This window comes from Lissotriton vulgaris, chromosome 12 (assembly GCF_964263255.1).
Source record: "Lissotriton vulgaris chromosome 12, aLisVul1.2, whole genome shotgun sequence".
In the NCBI taxonomy this organism is placed as follows: Eukaryota; Metazoa; Chordata; class Amphibia; order Caudata; family Salamandridae; genus Lissotriton; species Lissotriton vulgaris.
The window spans coordinates 489683024-489701758 of NC_141700.1; the positions used below are offsets into that span (position 1 = coordinate 489683024).

The 18735-nt window shown below is 46.1% G+C and overlaps 1 protein-coding gene across 2 annotated transcripts in view; it reads left to right on the forward strand.

The window, feature by feature from the left end:
• LOC147676823 (butyrophilin subfamily 3 member A3-like) overlaps positions 1–18735 on the forward strand; it is a 443159-nt gene that overhangs the window by 389895 nt on the left and 34529 nt on the right. For both annotated transcript variants that reach the window (XM_086945236.1, XM_086945237.1), the window contains one exon: positions 8192–8218. In XM_086945236.1, the coding sequence (XP_086801362.1) occupies positions 8192–8218 (27 nt within the window). The remainder of the gene's footprint in view (positions 1–8191; positions 8219–18735) is intronic.

Genomic DNA, 18735 nt, shown 5'->3' on the forward strand with positions numbered 1-18735 from the left:
ATAGTGTTGGCAAGACTCCAAAGCTGGGCGGAGGAAAATGAAGTCATGAGCGACTTGCAATTTGGCTTCCAAAAAGGGATTGGCACAATCGAGCAAGGCCTAAATTTAATGTTATTGCAACACAAATATATAAGGATAAAGTCGGAACGCTTGTATTTTACCTTTGTGGACCTTTCATCAGCGTTCGACTGCGTGTCACACACTAAATTGTGGTCAATAATGAAAAGTTTGGGAGTGGACAACACCATCATCTGTTTCCTGAGGGAACTTTATAGTGGAGCCACAGCTTCTGTTCGCTACAGTAGGAGGGGCGAATGCTCCAGACAATTCAGTGTGGGCCGTGGAGTGCATCAAGGTTGTGTATTAGCACCTTTTCTTTTCCTCCTCTACATTAATGGGCTTGAGCATCACCTGCTGCAGGAGTGCAGAGATATGCCCAGGGTGGGGAGGAGGGCAATCCCTGCGCTCATGTATGCGGATGATGCCGTGCTTATGGCACGTACCCCTCAGGCTCTGCAAAAACTAGTAGTAAGTTTTGAGAACTTTATGCTGAATCTAGATCTACTAGTAAATTGTAGTAAAACTTTCACAATGAACTGTGGTCCAAAATCAGGTAAACCGATGAAACGGATGTTTTTAAATAATGTTCCATTAGATAACACCCCAACCTTTTCCTATTTGGGCATTTTATTCCATGAGTCAGGTTCTTGGACAAGCGCAATTAAGGCCAGAACTCTTTTATTTATGAAAACGATCATGGCTCTAAAGAATGTTGTTAGAAAACTGGGCAGGAAGCCGATAAAAGAAATGTTAACTATATATAAAGCAACATGCTTATCTGTGGCTATGTATGGCTCAGGGTTGTGGGGGTACGCAAATGTTGATCCAATCCAGGTGGTGGAAAACAAATTTATGAGAGAAGTCCTTGCAGTTCCACAGTGTGTTGCCACATTTAATTGTCACGCTGAACTTGCTCAACCCTACATATCAGACCTTATTAAAATTCAACCTATCCTTTTGTGGCACAGGGTATGGACCACAAATGAATGCGTTATGAATCGGGCTCTATTACAGGATACCCTCAGCCTGGATCACGTGGACAGAGCAGAATGGCTGGGATACGTAAAGAGTTTCCTGACTGAGATGGGGCGCTATTCTTATTACTCGGATCCATCTTCAATGGATAGCATCTCAAGGAGTACACTGAAAACCCTCTGCCTAGACCATCTTGAGGATAAGAGGAGGAGAGCTGAAACTCTGAAACATTCAGTACATTCCCACCTCCTTACTCTATGTGAGACTAAGTCTGTAAAGCCATACCTATCCCTGCCCATGACAAACTATGATCGCTTTCTTTTAACTCGTTTTATATTTTTTATATTTTTTAGATTGGTGTCTTTTCCTAGTATGAACTCATGGATACGTATATTGCCCACTTGCTCGTGTGATGGCATGTCACATCAATCGGATATTCATATCCTTTTTTTCTGCAGACTTTATAGTGCCTCTCGTAGAAAAATTATCGTCCCTTTTTTAAAAGAAATGAATTTAACCAGATGCCGCCTAGCTTTTTTAGAAGTCCAGAGAATGGATACGGTTTTAACTGTTACTGTGGTTTTAAACTTTTTAAAAAGTGTTTTTAAACTACGGAAACAAAATGGTAACTGAAATGGTTTAAAAAAAATTCTTACCGAATAACTGTCTATCTCCCTCACTGAACTCACATTATGAGCTGTAATCATTGTAAACTGTTTTTATGTCTGTTACTTTTATGGTTACTTGTTTGTAACCGAATAAAGTTCTTTGAAACTGAAACTGAAACTGAAACAGTGGTGGCTATCCCACGTAGATGCCTAGTACAGCAGGGCCCCTTCCGGAAATAGTCATAGAATCTGATGCCAGCTGCTCTGGTTGGGGAGCTCATTGCGGCAAGGTATCTACAGGGGACAGGTGGTCCCTCCAGGACTTATCTCTGCACATCAACTGCCTGGAGCTCCAGATGGGTTCATTTGCAATTCGGACCCTTTCCCTCAAGTCAGTATCATGTTGCATCCTTCTTCGTATGGAGAATATATCGGGGTATGTTACATCAACAAAGCTGGGGGGCACGAAATCCCCAATGTTGGTGGAGATAGCCAAGGACATCTGGCATCAATGCCTATCCCACCAGATCTCAGTAATAGCGGAATACTTACCATGTCAATCCAACACAGTGGGGGATTGGAATTCCCGCCACCTGAAGGATTACAGTGACTGGCAGCTTCACAATTCCTTATTTCTGATGATTCACTCAATTTGGGGTCATGCACAATATATTTATTTGCCTCCAGACTCAATCGACAACTAGAGATTTTCTTCAGTTGGGGACTAGACCCTCTAGCACAAGCCACAGATGCCTTTTCACAGGATTAGTCGAAGACATTGTACTAGGCGTTCCCTCCATTTGTCCTTATTCCCCAAGAGGCAAACCAAATATCCCGACAAAGCGGCGAACGTCTTGGTCAGTCCCATATGGAAAACTTAACCCTGGTTCCCCATGCTTTTGGAGTTGGCGTGTGATTGTCCCCTTCTCCTTCCTCGGTCTCCGACGATGCTCCAGGGCCCTCAGGGGGAGTTGCATCCTCTAGTTCTAGCAAGGCAGCATTTCCTGATAGGCCTGGTGGCTTTCTGGCAACAATGGTAATTTCCTGGAATTTTGCAGGCAGCTTCGGGCTTCATCCATCTGGCCTGGGCTCCTTCCACCAGAAAGTGTTACTCGTTGGCATGGTGAGGATGGCTGGGTTGGCTCTTGGAATAACCCGTGGAGGCAGAGTTACCTCAAGTGATCAATTATCTTACACAAAAAGCCTCCGAAGGGTTGACATATTGATCTGTAAATAATTGTTGGTCCGCCGTTTTGGCAGGACACGCTCAGGTGGATGGCAGACTGGTTGGGATGCATCCATTGATCTGTAAGTTACTCAAAGGGATCTGAGTGGCTAATGCGCTTAAGGCTAACTATCCAGTATTATAGGATGTTTCTAAGGTTTTAAACTTGCTTGAAAATGGCCAGATAATTTTCAGCTTTCTAGGAAAAAATTATATGCAAAGTTAGCCAGGCTTCTTTGTTTATCTGCTTGCCGACGCGTCTCTGACGTGATAGTTCTGGATTTGACAGGTAGAGCATTCTTCCCTGAAGGGGTTTCCTTTACTGTTTCTGCTAGGACTAAAACGTTTTCAGGATCTATTGATTACAATGCTTTTCCATCTAATGATAAACTATGTGTGGTTAAATGTTTAAAAGCATATGAAAAACCATTTAAGCCTGTTACATCTGGCACTATTGCCAGATGGCTGAAATGTACTATGGCTGAAGCTGGTATTGATACAAAAGTATTTGGTGCTCATTCGGTGAGAGGCACTATGGTGTCAAAGTCATTCATGTTGGGTTCAAGTGTACAAGATATAAGGAAATCCGCTGACTGTGCTTCTGATTCTACGTTTAAACAAATGTATTAAAAACCTGTGGGCTATATTGCATCTGCTGTTTTTGGGATGCGTTAAACTACCATAATCTGAAGCCTTCGGTCTTGTCATAGAATAAAAGATTTGCTAGCCTTCGCACCTAGAATTTTCAATTCCATTAAGGACATGGATGTGAGGATTATCCTGCCCAATATGTAATCATCAGTACAGTTAATTGACTACCCACCTTGATTCAATTCAATTCAATTCAGTAATTTATATAGCGCGCTACATACCCAGAGGGTCTCAACGCGCTTGGAGAAGGGTGGGGAATTACTTGCCGAATATCCAATTTTTAAGTTGCTTTCTGAATGCTAGGTGGTTCTGAGTGAGGCGAAGGTGAATGGGGAGTGAGTTCCAGGTTTTAGCCGCCAGGTGGGAGAAGGATCTTCCTCCCATGGTGGTTTTGTTGATGCGAGGTATAGCAGCTAGGGCTTGGTGGGAGGAGCGTAGTTGGCGGGAGGGGATGTAGAAGGAAAGTCGTGTGTTGAGGCATTTGGGTCCAAGTTCGTAAAGTGCTTTGTGTGCGTGGGTTAGAAGGCGGAATGTTATCCTCTTATTGATGGGGAGCCAGTGGAGGTTTTTCAGGTGACCCGAAGTGTGATCTTTACGCGGAATGTCTAGAATGAGTCTGGCTGATGTGTTCTGGATGCGTTGGAGTTTTTTCAGAAGTTTTGCGGTGGTACCGGCGTATAGGGTGTTTCCGTAGTCCAGGCGGCTTGTAACCAGTGCGTGGGTGACCGTTTTTCTAGTTTCGGTGGGGATCCATCGAAATGTTTTTTTGAGCATGCGAAGAATGTTGAAGCAAGATGATGAAACGGCGTTGACTTGTCTGGTCATCGAGAGTGAGGAGTGCAGAATGACGCCCAGGTTTCGTGCGTGGTCTGTTGGGATGGGTGCTTGTCCAAGGGACTCTGGCCACCACGAGTCGTCCCAGGCGGAGGGGGAGGTACCTAAGATAAGGACTTCTGTTTTGTCGGAATTCAGTTTCAGGCGGCTGTGCTTCATCCACTCGGCTACTTCTCTCATTCCTTTATGTAGGTTGGTTTTGGCGGTGTTAGGGTCTTTGGTGAGTGAGAGGATCAGTTGAGTGTCGTCAGCGTAGGAGATGATGTTGAGGTTGTGTTGACGTGCAATGGCCGTGAGGGGGCTCATGTATACGTTGAAGAGGGTGGGGCTGAGTGAAGATCCTTGTGGCACGCCGCAAATGACTTCAGTGGCCTCTGATTTGAATGGTGGGAGGCGGACTCTCTGAGTTCTTCCGGCAAGGAACGAGGTGATCCACTCCAGTGCTTTTCCTTGAATTCCGATGTTTCTGAGGCGTTGTAATAGGGTGATATGACAGACTGTGTCGAAGGCTGCGGAGAGGTCGAGGAGGATGAGGGCGACTGTGTCACCATTGTCCAGTAGAGTTCGAATGTCGTCTGTTGCTGCGATGAGTGCGGTTTCAGTGCTGTGTTTGGCTCGGAAGCCGGACTGTGAGGAGTCGAGGGATTTGTTGGTTTCGAGGAAGGCGGCGAGCTGGTTGTTGACAGCTTTCTCGATGACTTTGGCCGGGAATGGAAGGAATGATTTGGGGTGGTAGTTTTTGAGTTCGGTGGGGTCAGCTGTGGGTTTTTTCAGAAGGGCGCTGAGTTCGGCGTGTTTCCAGCTATCTGGGAAGGTGGCGGAGTTGAGGGAGCAGTTGATGACATCTCGGAGGTGGGGTGCAATGATGGAATCTGCTTTGTTGAAGATGTGGTGAGGGCATGGGTCTGTGGGGGATCCTGAGTGGATGGAGTTCATCAGGCGGATGGTGTCATCAGTGGAGATTGGGTTCCAGTCATTAAGGATGTTCAAGGGGGTGAAGGTACAGCAGAAGGTTGTGTGGGTTGGTTTCCGGGTTGGTTGTCGAAGCTGTTGTGGATGTCTGCGATTTTGTCGTGGAAGAACAAAGCTAGGGAGTTGCAGAGTTCTTGAGAGGGAGTGATGTCGTTGGAGTTGGCAGTGGGGTTGGTGAACTCTTTGACGATGTTGAATAATTCCTTGCTGTTGTGGGCGTTGTTGTCAAGTCGGTCTTTGAAAACGGCTTTCTTGGCAGTTCGGATCAGTTGGTGGTGTATGCGGGTGGCGTTTTTGAAGGCGTCTCTGGTGCTGGTGTTTGGGTCTTTTTTCCAGTCCTTCTCAAGGGAGCGACAGAGTTTTTTGGATTTCTTAAGATCATCGTTGAACCAGGGGGCGTTTTTGTTGCCTTGTTTGATTTGACGTTTTTTCAGGGGTGCTAGGTTATCGGCGCTGTTGGTTAGCCATTGAGTGAGGTTAATGGCTGCTTGGTTGGGGTTCGAAGAGTGGGCACGGGGGTTTTGAAGGAGCGATGAGGAGATCTGGTCGATGGTGCTTTCGTTCCAGTTTCTTCGCAGAGTAGGTTGAGGATGGTTGTGGGTTGTGGTCTTATTGTAGATAAAGTGAACGCAGCTGTGGTCCGTCCAATGGAGAGCTGTGGTATGCCTGAAGGAGATATGTTTGCTGGAGGTGAAGATAGGGTCGAGTGTGTGACCTGCGTAGTGAGTGGGGGTATTAACAAGTTGTTTGAGTCAGAGGTTGGCGAGATTGTCCAGAAGGGCGGTGGTGTTGCTGTCGTTGCTTTTTTCCAGGTGAAAATTGAGGTCTCCCAAAAGAATGTAGTCCTTGGAGGGGAGGGCGTGTGGGGTGATAAAGTCAGTGATGTCTTCACTGAACTGTGCTCGGGGTCCTGGTGGCCTGTAGAGGAGGGTGCCTCTGAGTGTGGTCTTGGGGTCGGTGTGGATCTGGAAGTGAAGGTGTTCGGCGCTAGCCAGGTTGACGTCTGAGCTGGTTGAGATGCGGATGGAGTTCTTGTGGACGATAGCGATGCCTCCTCCTGTTTGCTTGTTGCGGTCTTTTCGGATGATCTTGTAGCCTTCCGGGATGGCAATGGTGATGTCTGGGGCTGAGGAGGCGTTCATCCATGTTTCAGTTAGGAAGGCGACGTCCGGAGATATGGTGTCTAGTAGATTCCAGAGGTCGATGGCGTGTTTGTGGACCGAGCGGGTGTTGAGCAGGATGCATTTTAGGTGGTTGGTGTCAGGTCTCTGTTTGGTGTTAGTGGATGAGGAGTTGGTCTTGGTGCAGTCAAACTTGCAGGAGTTGCATGTGAAGGGTCCATGGGTGTGTCCAGGGGCGGCTTGGGCGCAGTGGGGGAATCAGCCGGGGTTAAGGGTCAGGAGGGTGGAGGCGGCGTATGTAATGCAGGTGGGGTGGGCGGGACGAGGGCCAGGGAGTCTGGCGCTGGGCGCGGTCCAGGCGCGGACGAGCGTAGACGGGCTTACCTTTGGCGCACCTTCGGCGCGGCCGTAGCGCGTGGACGCTACACGTTGGGACATCTGTCTTATATGGATAGTGGAGGGGGCGGAGCGTGGGAGGGTCAGCTGGGAGGCGGGCGCGGGGAGGCGGGCCAGGGGATAGCACAACAACAAAATGGAGGGCTGAAATGAAAGTGAAAACAGCGAGGGCACAGCACAATGCTCGCCAGCAAGCAATCAAAGGCTCCTAAATCCAACAAATTAATTACACCTAAAGCGCTATTCAAATAAACAGCCAACCTTCAAAGCGTTACACAACAATGATGTCAAAGCGATTATGCCAGGAGAAGCTCCGATAAATAGTGTCAATTGCCCAATGAATGAAACACAGAGCGCGATGCAAATGAGCAGAATTAGGCTTCCAAAGCGCTACACGATAATGAGCTTCAAAGCGCTATTACAGTGGGGGAAGCTACGGTACACGCAGTTAATTGCACAGTGAATGAAACACAGAGCGCGATGCAAATGAGCAAAATTAAGTTTCCAAAGCGCTACACGAAAATGAGCTTCAAAGCGCGATAATTCTGTGTGAAGCTACAATACCAGACGGGTATTCGTTCTGCGGTTATTACGAGCTGGGTTTTCTATTTCAGGTGCAGAACAGAAAAGAGAGTGAATTCTCATCAAGCTGTGCATCTATGTTGGCACTTTGTGTCCTGGTTCAGGTATGACCTTCAGTTGAGGTCGAATTGGTTTCGTGCAGACTTGCTCAAGTTGGCCGTTTCCGATATTAAGGACATTGCTCCTTTTAAAACAAAGAAGGATAGGTCACGTGAAAGGTCCTATTTGTAGGGACTCTGGGACTATGATTGGTTGATATGCACCATGGGAAATGTAGTTTTGATAAATATTTTGAACGTTTTTATTAGCTGCTAAAAGTTGTAGTAAAGAAACAGAAAGCATAATCCTCGCCTCCACGTCCTTAATAGAATTGAAATTTTTGGCGCGAATGCTAGCAAACTTTTTTTTCTTCTACATATGTCGCTTTGACTGGACTACCGCCTTCTTGAGTGTTATTACCTTATGTCCTTTGGAATTTGAGAGTTAATCCCATGCTGCGCCCGGAGATTATGGCCTGACTGCGAAACAACAGTATACTTTTGAGAATCAGTATACAATTAGAAGAACTAGAGACACAATAAGTGGTGCAGAATTACTCGAGGTCCTCTTACAACAGTGGAAATGTTCAGCAAAGTCTATTAACGTGTAACAACTCTCGACATAACTGCACACAATGTATCTGTCTCATTAAATGGAATGAGTGTGAAATGTATTCTTGTATTTTTATTGCATGCATTTTTAGCATTTTATTTTCTATTTATTTCCAGAGTGGAGATGGGCCCGCAGTTTTGCAGGTAATACTTCATAATTATAAATGTGTTCAACTCTGAACGAGGGATTTTATAAAACGGGCAAGATTTCTCAGTGGTATTTCCTGCAGCAATATATAAATCACTTATGGGTATGCAAGAGCCGCCATTGCAGTGAGACAGAAGTGAACATATGTTTCAGCAGTCAAAAATAGCTGGTTTCAATTTTAAAGAAATATGACGGAGGTGTGCAACGTATGGTTTAGGAGCAGTCTTAAACTCGAAAAGCATATGTGCCCTTCTTTTGTGCGAATAGTGGGGCATATTACCAAGCAACAGCGATAATCATCGCTATTGCTTGGTTAGAGACAAAAATGTATCGCCGACCCGCGGCGATTTTTATCGCAGATAAACCTTGGTATTACCAAGATTTATCGCAAATGCGATAAAAATCGGCCGCAATGCATGAATATCGCTGAAAAGTCAGCGATATTCATGCATTACCGAGCTAATGCTCTTAGCAATGTTATCCACCTCCCATTGGATAACATGGCTAAGAACTGCTCAGGGCAGGTGTTAGCTTTTGGAGATATTCGCGCTTAGCGCGAATATCTCCAAAAGTTGGTAATAGGAGATAGCGATGTTAGCGACTGTTTCCAGTCGCTAACATCTTGGCACGCCCACTTTGCATGTCATTAGTGATAAATTTCTCTCACATACAAAGTGGGGCCCAAGATGGTCGCTATCTCCTACTAGCTGTCGCTAACTGGTGTTAGCGACATCTAGGTAATAGGGAGATCATTTTATCTCCGCTTTCTTGGCTTTTAAAGCCAAAAAAGCAGAGATAAACCCCCTTGATAATATGCCCCAGTGTTTTGACAAGACCCGAGAGGGCATTTTACTGCTTTGAAAAGCAAGTCTCAGCCTATTTTCTGAACAGCTCTTAAAATTTAGATAATTTCTGTGAGGAAGTAAATTTATGATTTGCATAGATAGTAAGCACTAAAAAGGTCTAGATGCATTTTCTACAGGCATCACTAGATGGGAGTAGAAAAAGAAGGCATTGGATTGTAACTTGGAGCATACAGCTCTCGTAAATCAGATTTACAAGCGCAATTCGATGGGGTCACAACAGCAAGTGATTGAAAGGAGGTGACCTTTGCAGTGGTAAATCCCGGCACCCCCACGCCCCGTAGAATATTACCTCATGATTGCAAAATATTTAGCACATGCAAGGGGTGGCAAGTGGCAGTTTCAATGCATGGTTAGCCTAGACTATTTGAGAATGGTCACAAACTAGTGAGTTAGTGGCCTTTCACAAATGTCTGACACCATTCAACCCTGAAAATGGTCAAAGATTTACTCCTGTCAAGGGAAGGAGTAAATTAAAAAAGGGAGAGAGTGCGTCAAACTTCACAGCGGTGTAGGGGGAGTTTTTTTTTCCATAGTGATAAATATTTTCCCCATGTAGGAAAAAAAATTGAAACAAAAACGTGCTGCTGCACACAGATGAAGGGTTTACTTTACCCAGAGCGAAATTATACTAAACGTAGAATTCAGCAATGGTGAGATTCCAGCAGAACATACAAGCATCGGCAAGGCAAAGCCAATAGGTCTGGTGTTGGCTTCCAGCCATGTGTCTTTGTCAGTTTTTCTTTTATTTTTACGTGTTCTTTGTAAAACTTTAAAGCTAGAGAAACTGCTGGTCTCCTACAAACATAAACCGAATATTGGCTGAGAGCAAAAATATTTTTGGGTCTCAAAAACAAAAATTGCCATAGTGGTCCCTGGCACCGAAAGGAACGACTTAGAGCCCGGTTTTGTACTACACAGTACTGTTCACACACTGCACTTTTGTAGTAACTTCGGGGCATAATTGTTAAGCTGTTGCACCACCCTTGCTCCATGCAAGGGTGACGCAAATCCAAGAATGATATTTGCCAAGCTACGCAAGGCCACCTTGTGTTGTCCTCCGTGGCTTGGCAAATGTGGAGTTAAGGCAGCACAGATCACTCACCTGTGGATTTTGGCGCATTCTCAGATTTACCATTAGTTGCCAGGTAGACCTGGGAATATGTCAAAATGCTGCACCTCCTCAGTTGAGGCATAACGAGGAGAAGTATGCTATGAGACAAAGTTTTACAGACAGATTAAGCATAATATATCAGGTCTGCTCAGAAAAGGCTTTGCACAGATAGTGCGCTAGATTAAAGGTCTGCATTTTTTGTGTGCATTACCATGGCACCTGCAGGACAAACATCACACATAAGTGTCCCACCACCCATTTGCCCGCCTCACCACTCTCGGTAGTGGCCAGCCGCCCCTGCCTGTGAACGGACAGTGTCCTCACCTTTCTGTAGCGAAATTTCATGGATGATGGGGATGGCTGACATGCATGTTTAAACCTGATTTGAAGGACGGAACCTCCCTTTAGGAATTTTATTTGACAGCGTTGTGCTGGGTTTACAATTTCTGCTTTATGGCAGGACCATTTAATTTTTTTTTTTTTTGCATTTCTGGGCAGCTTTAAGCCTCATTGTCAAAATATTTTTTTGTAGATAACTTTGTGCCTGCTTTTAATCTTTCTGATTTGTGGGCAGGAGCCACGAGCCAGAGCTTTACAAATTTTTTTTAGATGACCTTGTGCCTTTTTTTAATGCTGAGTTGATTTGGCGATTGCAAAATGATACAGAGGGCTTTTTTTTGGGATACACATGATTTGGAGGCTGCTAGAGAGAGCATTCATTGCTTTGTGCATGCTTTTCATAGTTATTTGGATTTATCCACCGTTTCTCTGAAAGCAAAAACATAATCTTCCTCCCATTTGTGTCAAAGGTTACACAGATGTTATAGAATGGAAATAAAATAACAAAAACCTTTGAAATTCACTGGAGAAACAAAATGTTACCGGGACGTTATGGTTAGGAAATAGAATTTTGAAAAACTTAGAAATTAACCGAAAAAAACAAATGTTACAGGGTTGTTATAGTTAGGTTCACATTTCAATCGTACAAAACCAGTGAAATTCCTCACTCAATCAAGAACACTTATGAAGCGCACGGCTACCTCCGAAGAGGTGTCCCAGTGCTAAAAAAGCCAACCAGAAAAGATTGAAGGCTCGCGCCGCTCTTCCCCTTGCTTGAAGAGCCAGGGGCCTCATTTATGAAAAGTGACGCATCGCTGCGTGAAAACAGCGATGCGTCACTTTTCACTGTGCACTCCTTGCGACACCAATGATGCGTCATATTTAATGTATGGCGCATCATGTCGCAAGGACTTACAGATACGTCAGTATTTCTGACGCATCTGTAAGCGCAAAAGTGACGCATTGCTGGAGTGTGTCACAAAAGTGACGCAACTCCAGCAATGCGTCCTTTCACATGGGGAAAGCCCCATGTGAAAGGGCTTGCGTCAGTCTTACGCCTGCTGTGAGGCAGGCGCAAGATTTTGACGCAACCGCATCCTAAAAGTGACGCAGTGAAATCTCATAGATTTCACTGCGTCACTATTACGAGGCTTTTTGCGGGGGAACGCCCCCTCTGCAGACATTATACCTGACGCAGGTATAATGTGGCGCAGGGGTTTAAAAAGTGACGCATCTACCTAGATGCGTCACTTTTTAAATATGGCGCAACAAGGCGCATGTTTTACGCTGCCGATGCGTCACAAAAAGTGACGCATCCGCAGCGCAAAAGTGACGCAAGGCCTCATAAATGAGGCCCCTGGTTTTCAGCACCTTTCTCATATCCAGCTCTGAGTTCAGCATACGAAGGTGGTGGGGTAAGGCATTCCATAGTTCACCAGTTATAATTTCCTGAGCTAACTGTAGCTTACCCCCCCCCAATGCACTGCTTATGACCTCAAATATTGCATAACTCATGACATGGTCAGTGATATCACTCATGACATCATCCAGTGATTGTGAATGTTTTCTAAAAGTTTCTGAGTCTTAAAGATATATAATGAGATACTGCAAATGTTAAATTAGTAAACGTTATGTACTACTAATGACAGTTGTGGCTAGTCGGAAATGGTTGAGGGTTAGGAAATAAAGAACAAAATAAAAGAAAACTTACCTGCTGGTTGCCGTCGCCAGACACTGCCTCTCCTCCGATGCAGGAACCAGGGACAGGAAGCACCCAGGCTGAGAGACTCCCATAGACAATAACGATGCTGCCCCGCCCTAACCAGGCTGCAACTGCAATACTAAAAATATTTCGGGCGATGCTTAGCGATAAAAAAATTGTTGCTAAGCCTAGTTAGCGATAAATATTGCTAATCGTTTGTAATATGCCCCCAAGTCTCCCAAAATAACCCCTGGTCACCCTCTAGGTAGCTTGGCGCGAGCAGTCAAGGCTTATTTCAGAGACATTTGTAGGTTAAGCATTTATGACCACATTCAGTAACTAAGTGACAACACCTCAAATGGACACCACACTGGGAATATATAAAAAATAGTTATCTTTTCATATAAGACTTAGCACAAGACCAACATAACAACAAAAATTACCACAATTCTAATTGCAATAATGAGTTCTTATTAAATGCGTATTTTTCAAGTTCTGTGCGACTCGTTCTCTGGGTTTGGCTCTTACGGCAATGAAAATGAACACAAAGAGTCTAATGCGGGCAGCGGACGCTTCAGTCCGATGCGTATTAGGATGGGGGTTCGAGGCGTACACAGTACCTTGATGCGATGAGTCCGGCGCGGACGAGGCGCTGTAAAAACAAGGTGATGCAGGAGCGTTGTCGGCCACTCACGGTGCGAGCCCCGGCTCGTTGCAGTCGTTGGTGCGAGGCGTGGAGCGGAGAGCCGCGTGGAGCGAGGCGGACGGTGCTGGATGCCAGACGTTCAACTTACGATGCGGCGTATGAGCCGTACTGTGGGAGCCACAGTGTTCAGTCTTGGCTGTGGTGCGAGGTGAACGTACGGCGCGTACTCCCCTTTCAGGTGCGATCGGCAACCTTGAACTCGGCGGCAGTGTGCGGGGCGTACCAACCAGGATGACTCGATGAGGCAAAGCGTTTGTATGCGGCGGGGTCGGCCAGTCACCGGGCGATCTACAGTTGGTTGGTCGCGTTGATTGAGGCGGACAGGCGGGGTACGGTGCGTTGCTGGACACGATTTGGTTGTACGAGGCGTACACAGCTCCCGGCCTCGGCAAATACTGAAAACAGCGTTTCCAGCAGCGGATTGCGAGGAGGATGAAGTCCACTGGTCCTGGGACTTCGTTCAGGGGGCAAGCTCACTCACAGGCCCTTGGAGATCTTTAAGCACAAGTTAAAAGTAAAGTCTTTAGAAGTCTTTCTCCAATCCTTCAGCAGCAAGGCAACCACTGCAGGCCAATCCCCCAGGTCATGGACAGTATTCCTCCTTACAGCTTTCCCATTTCCTTCTCCTCGGGCAGAGGTTTCTTTTTGTTAAAGTAGGATCTGATTTCTTGGGAGCAGGGTCCCAATACTTATACCTCTAAATCCTTTGTTCCTTTGGTGTAGAGAGGCCTATGCCTAGTTTAAACCAGTTCTGGAGCACTCTGTTGAGATGACTCTGGCTTTTCTTTCAGTGTGCAGGGCAGAGACATCAGACACTCCACAGGAGGTGGAGCCAGCATTGTGGTGGAAAGGCACGGTCCTATTCAGAGTCCAGGTGTACTCCTCCCACCCATCTGGATGTAAATCTCTCTATTGACCACCGGGCTGCCCCAGCTTGTCTCCTGGAATTCCCCAGCCCTGTCACTCACAGAAACCAGACAGCAGATACACTTCCTAGCAGAGGCGGGCTGAAATGGGTAGGCAAGCAAATACTAACTTTCTAAAAGTGGTATTTGCCAGCACAAAATATTAAAATAACCTTTACTAAAAGATGTATTTTATTATTCTGAGTTAAGGCATACTAAACTCGAATTTCTACCATGTTGTCTGAGTCTGTGTCAAACATCGACACGAAGCGTAGGGGCAACAGGAACGTGGAGCGCAGAGGGACTACATATCCCAGCAGCAGCCGGAAAAAGAACCACAAGTCCTGTGAGGCGGAGCACGGATTTGCGCAAACGGACATAAAAAGATTGCAGCTGCCAGATACCGCGTCGGATATTCCGGATCAATACCAGAAATCACAACCGCCGCGAAGAGGTAAGGAACGGCATTTCCATATACCTTCAGAGCCTACTACTTGAGGTGCGGGTATTTTCCTTGGCGAGAGCGGATGCTCTATGCGACCCGACCTGCACCCTGCCCTACGCTCTGCTTCTGACGCGACCCGACCTGCACCCTGCCCTATGCTCTGCTTCTGGCGCGACCCGACCTACACCCTGCCCTACGCCCGGCTCCTGGTGTTGTGTGAGGCCGTAAATCATCCCGCCTGAGGTCAGACACCTAGCTCTGTGAAACAGCCATACCGGAGCCACTATTGTTAAGCGCTCACTTTTCCTTACAGTTTGCCTAGACGAGCGCTGGTCCGTTACACAGAGTCATAGGAAATCAGCTGACAGTTCTTGACCATAAACTCTTAGTGGTTAGCTCCACTTCTATAGACTTCAGTCCTCTTTGCTATGCTGGAAGAGTTGGGATCAGCTCTAATACTGGAGGACTGCTGGTAAAAAGTGGCAGTGCCTTCAACTGCACAAGTACTGTACCCCTCGTTGGCGAGTGCCCAAACAGGCATTCTTGCAGGGGACGGTTCAATCGTTAACTTTCAGTTCCTCAGTTATACTAGCTCGAGTGGCATTGTCGGCCACTTCTTAGCACAGTGCCCTCCGTTGGGGAATGCCAGGACTGGCATTCATGCGGAGGACGGTGCAGTAGTTGGATTACCCTTTGGGTGACTGGAACCATTTTTCTTGCGTTCAAGCATTCTACCTTTTGCAGGACTCTTTCGTTCCGTAAAAAATACATTACCATATTCCCGTTTGTTTGTGCCTACTTGGTGATATCAGCCAATCCCGAGGGCATTCAGGGATCACAGTCTTTTAGGATTATAGAATGTAATAATTCTAACAGCCCATTCTGGCCTATGGAGAACAGGTAGCCTTGCAATAGTGAAAAACGAAAATGGCTGTAATTTACTATTAGGACATGCCACACACATCAGGGCTTGTCCTACCTTACACTTACAATGGACCCTGCCCTTGGGCCTACCATAGGGGTGACTAATATGAAGTCAAGGGAAGGTTTAGGGACTGGCAAGTGGGTGCACTTACCCAGTCAGCATGACAGTACCAGATTGCACGTAGGTTCTGCAATGGCAGACCTTAGACACAGTTTACAAGGCTGTTTTTGTGGGTGGCACAACCAGTGCTGCAAGCCCACTAGCAGCATTTGGAGTTACAAGCCCTGGGCACTCCTGGTGCACTGTACTAGGGTCCGACAGTAAACCAAATAAGCCAATCATGTAATCTAATCAATATAGCAATTTGCACAGGGAGCACTTGCACTGTGGCACTGGTTGGCTGTGGCACAGTGCTCTGAGCAGCTAACACCAGCAAAAACACATGAGGCAACAGCAACAAAATGGAAGGGAGACCCACGCCAATGGTGCCAGTTGTAACACACTGCTTTAAAGCAGTAGGGTGATGCTCCTCCGCATTAGCGAAAGAGCTGCCACTGACTAATGAGTGATACTATTTGTAACACATATTATGTGAGGGACTGTGTGTATCCATATGTGAGTAGGTGTTTGAGTGTCTCTATGGGTGTGCGAGTGGTTATATGGGTGAGTGTGTGTTTGTATTGGTGTGTGAGTGAATTGTGAGTGGCTGTATGGGTGAGTGAGGGACTGTGTGTGTGGCTGTGTGGGTGAGCGAGTGGGTGTGCCAGTGATATATGGGTGAGAGAGTGGGTATGTCAGAAGCAATATAGGTATGGCATGGGGTGTGTGAGTAGCTGTATGAGTGGGTGCATAAGTGTTGTATGGGTGAGCGAGTGGGTGTGTGTAAGTGACTGCATGGGTGAGTGAGTAAATGTGAGAGCGGCTGTATGGGTAAGTGCTTGCTTGTGTGAGTGACTATATAGGTGAGGGAGGACATGTGTTATATATATGACTAAGTGAGTGGGTGTGAGTAACTGTATGGGTGAGTGTGTGACTGTGTAAGTGACTGTATGGAGGAGTGAGTAGGTGTGTGGGTGACTGATTCAGTGTTTAAGTGGCTGTATGGATGTATGAGTGGGTGTGGAAGTGTCTGTATGAGTAGATGTGTGAGTGAGTGGGCGCATGAGTGGCTGTATGGGTGAGTTAAAGGTTGTGTGAGTGGTTGTATGGGTGAGTGGATGTGTGAGTGGCTCTATGGATCAGTGAGTGGGTGTGTGAATACTGTATGGGTATGTGAGTGGTTGTGCAGGAGTGGGTTTATGAGAAGTTCTCTGCAGTGTGAGTGGTTCTGTGGATGATGTCATCAGTGACGTCACTAACCATGTCATGAGTAAAGTAATATGTGAGGTCATAAGCAGTGCATTCCTGAGGCGTAAGTTATAGTTCGCTCAGATAACTAGAACGTATAAATTTCACTGGTTGTAAATGAGTGAAATGTGAGCCTAACTATAATGTTTCTGTAACCTTTGTTTTTTCAGTACATATATATATATATATATATATATATATATATATATATATTACCTACTGGCGGTCGCCAGTAGGTATATATAGTTAGGACGGTTTACCATAGGAAATCCCCAACATTCTATTGGGAATAACTTTGGCCCTGGTTGATGAATCTTCGCAAATTTCTCAATGAAGATGGCTCACTCCGCTCCGCTCCTTCCCTGAAAGTTTGGGGGGGATTCGTCAAGTGGGGGCTGAGAAAAAAGGCGGGTCCCAAAACGTGTTTTCCCCATGTCAATTTCCATAGGACCTTTAGACTCGGCTACAGCTTGAACCACTGAAGGGAATTACACCAAACATGTCAAAATAGTAGTGTCTGGTATGCAGATCACGCTTTTGTTAAAATCGTGTAAATCCCTCCAGTGTTTCCTGAGAAAATTAAAAGAGAATCAAATTATATATCTGGGCGGAGCCTAACAACATATCTCTGATCGTGCGATCTGATTGGCTGTCAGCATCTCATCGTGAGATCTGATTGGCTGTCAGCAGTTCATCCATGAAGTGTTGGCACCCCGCGATTTTGCGCTGTATTTTGCCACTAGCGCTTTGGGAGCGCTTTATGTTTTATGCATCTTTTCAGGCCGGTGCCCACCCGGCATTGCCCGCTGAAATTGTCCCGCTGTTGCCGCCCGGCCGCGACCAGGAAGTCAGGCAGGCCGGGGGCAGGACTGTGACCTTATTCCCCGGGCCGCGCTCTGATTGGCTGCCGGCCCGGGACAGGACAGAGGAAGCCGGAAGCTGTCGGGAGCCGACCCCGGGATCCGGTGAGTGACCGGCGTAGCTAGGGGGGCGCGGTCCGCCCCAGCAGGACAGAGGAAGCTGGAAGCTGCCGGGAGCCGACCCCGGGATCCGGGACAGGACAGAGGAAGCCGGAAGCTGCCGGGAGCCGACCCCGGGATCCGGTGAGTGCGGCCGTGGACAATGCAGGGGTCAGTCACCTCAAGGCGGGCCGCGGGGACCATTGACACCCGCCCCCCCCGCTCGCAATGTCCCCGCTGACCAAAGCCAACTGGTCGCATTGTTCTGGGGGAGTCAAAAGGACTGACCCGCAGGCGCGCCAAGGGCCCTCGGTCGCATTCACCCCGAGGGACCCATTCACCGCCGGTGCTGAGGAGTCGGGCCCTCCACGGGGCAAAGGCATGTGTGGGAACTTAATCAGGGCTGCTCGGCAGATTACAGGCATGTGTGGCGCACTAAAGGTCGGCAGGTGGCCCTCGGCCAATCCCATGCTCCAACCGGGCCGTCTCTTTGTGGGAAGGGGCCTTATTACTTGTTAATGGACTGGGGTTTCCGCTAGCAGCGCGGGAAGGGTCAGATGTTCTATCAATCAATCGGGCAAGCGTCCTATTGATTAGTTAACATCTCCCTATTGGTTAGGAGCTTGACCAGGAAGAATTTGTGAGTGGCGCAGGTTTTAACAGTGCACAAAATACTGGAATTAATTGATGCAATCCCCCATAATAATAATAAAAAATATATATATATATATATATATATATATATATATATATATATATATATTTTTTTTTTAACTTTACACTTTATAAACTTTATTTCGATTTAAAAAAAAATCACAAAAGTCATCACAGTACAAACACAGGGACTAAATTATTCAATAATCATTGCACTCGACACACAGGATTGTGACTATATCCTTTAAAACAATAAATTATTTGATGCAACTCTAAAATACACCCATATAGCGGTCTGAAAAATATTTCACCTTTAAAAAGAGCATATATATATATATATATATATTCACTAAAAAAACCATAGGTTTTAGGCCTTATATAGTTAGGAATTAACATATAAAAAACCATTGAAATTCCTCCTATATATATATATATATATATATATATATATATATATATATATATATATATATATATATATATTCACTGAAAAAACCATTGGTTATAGACCATATATAGTTAGGGATTAGCCTTTTCAAAACCTTATTTTACTC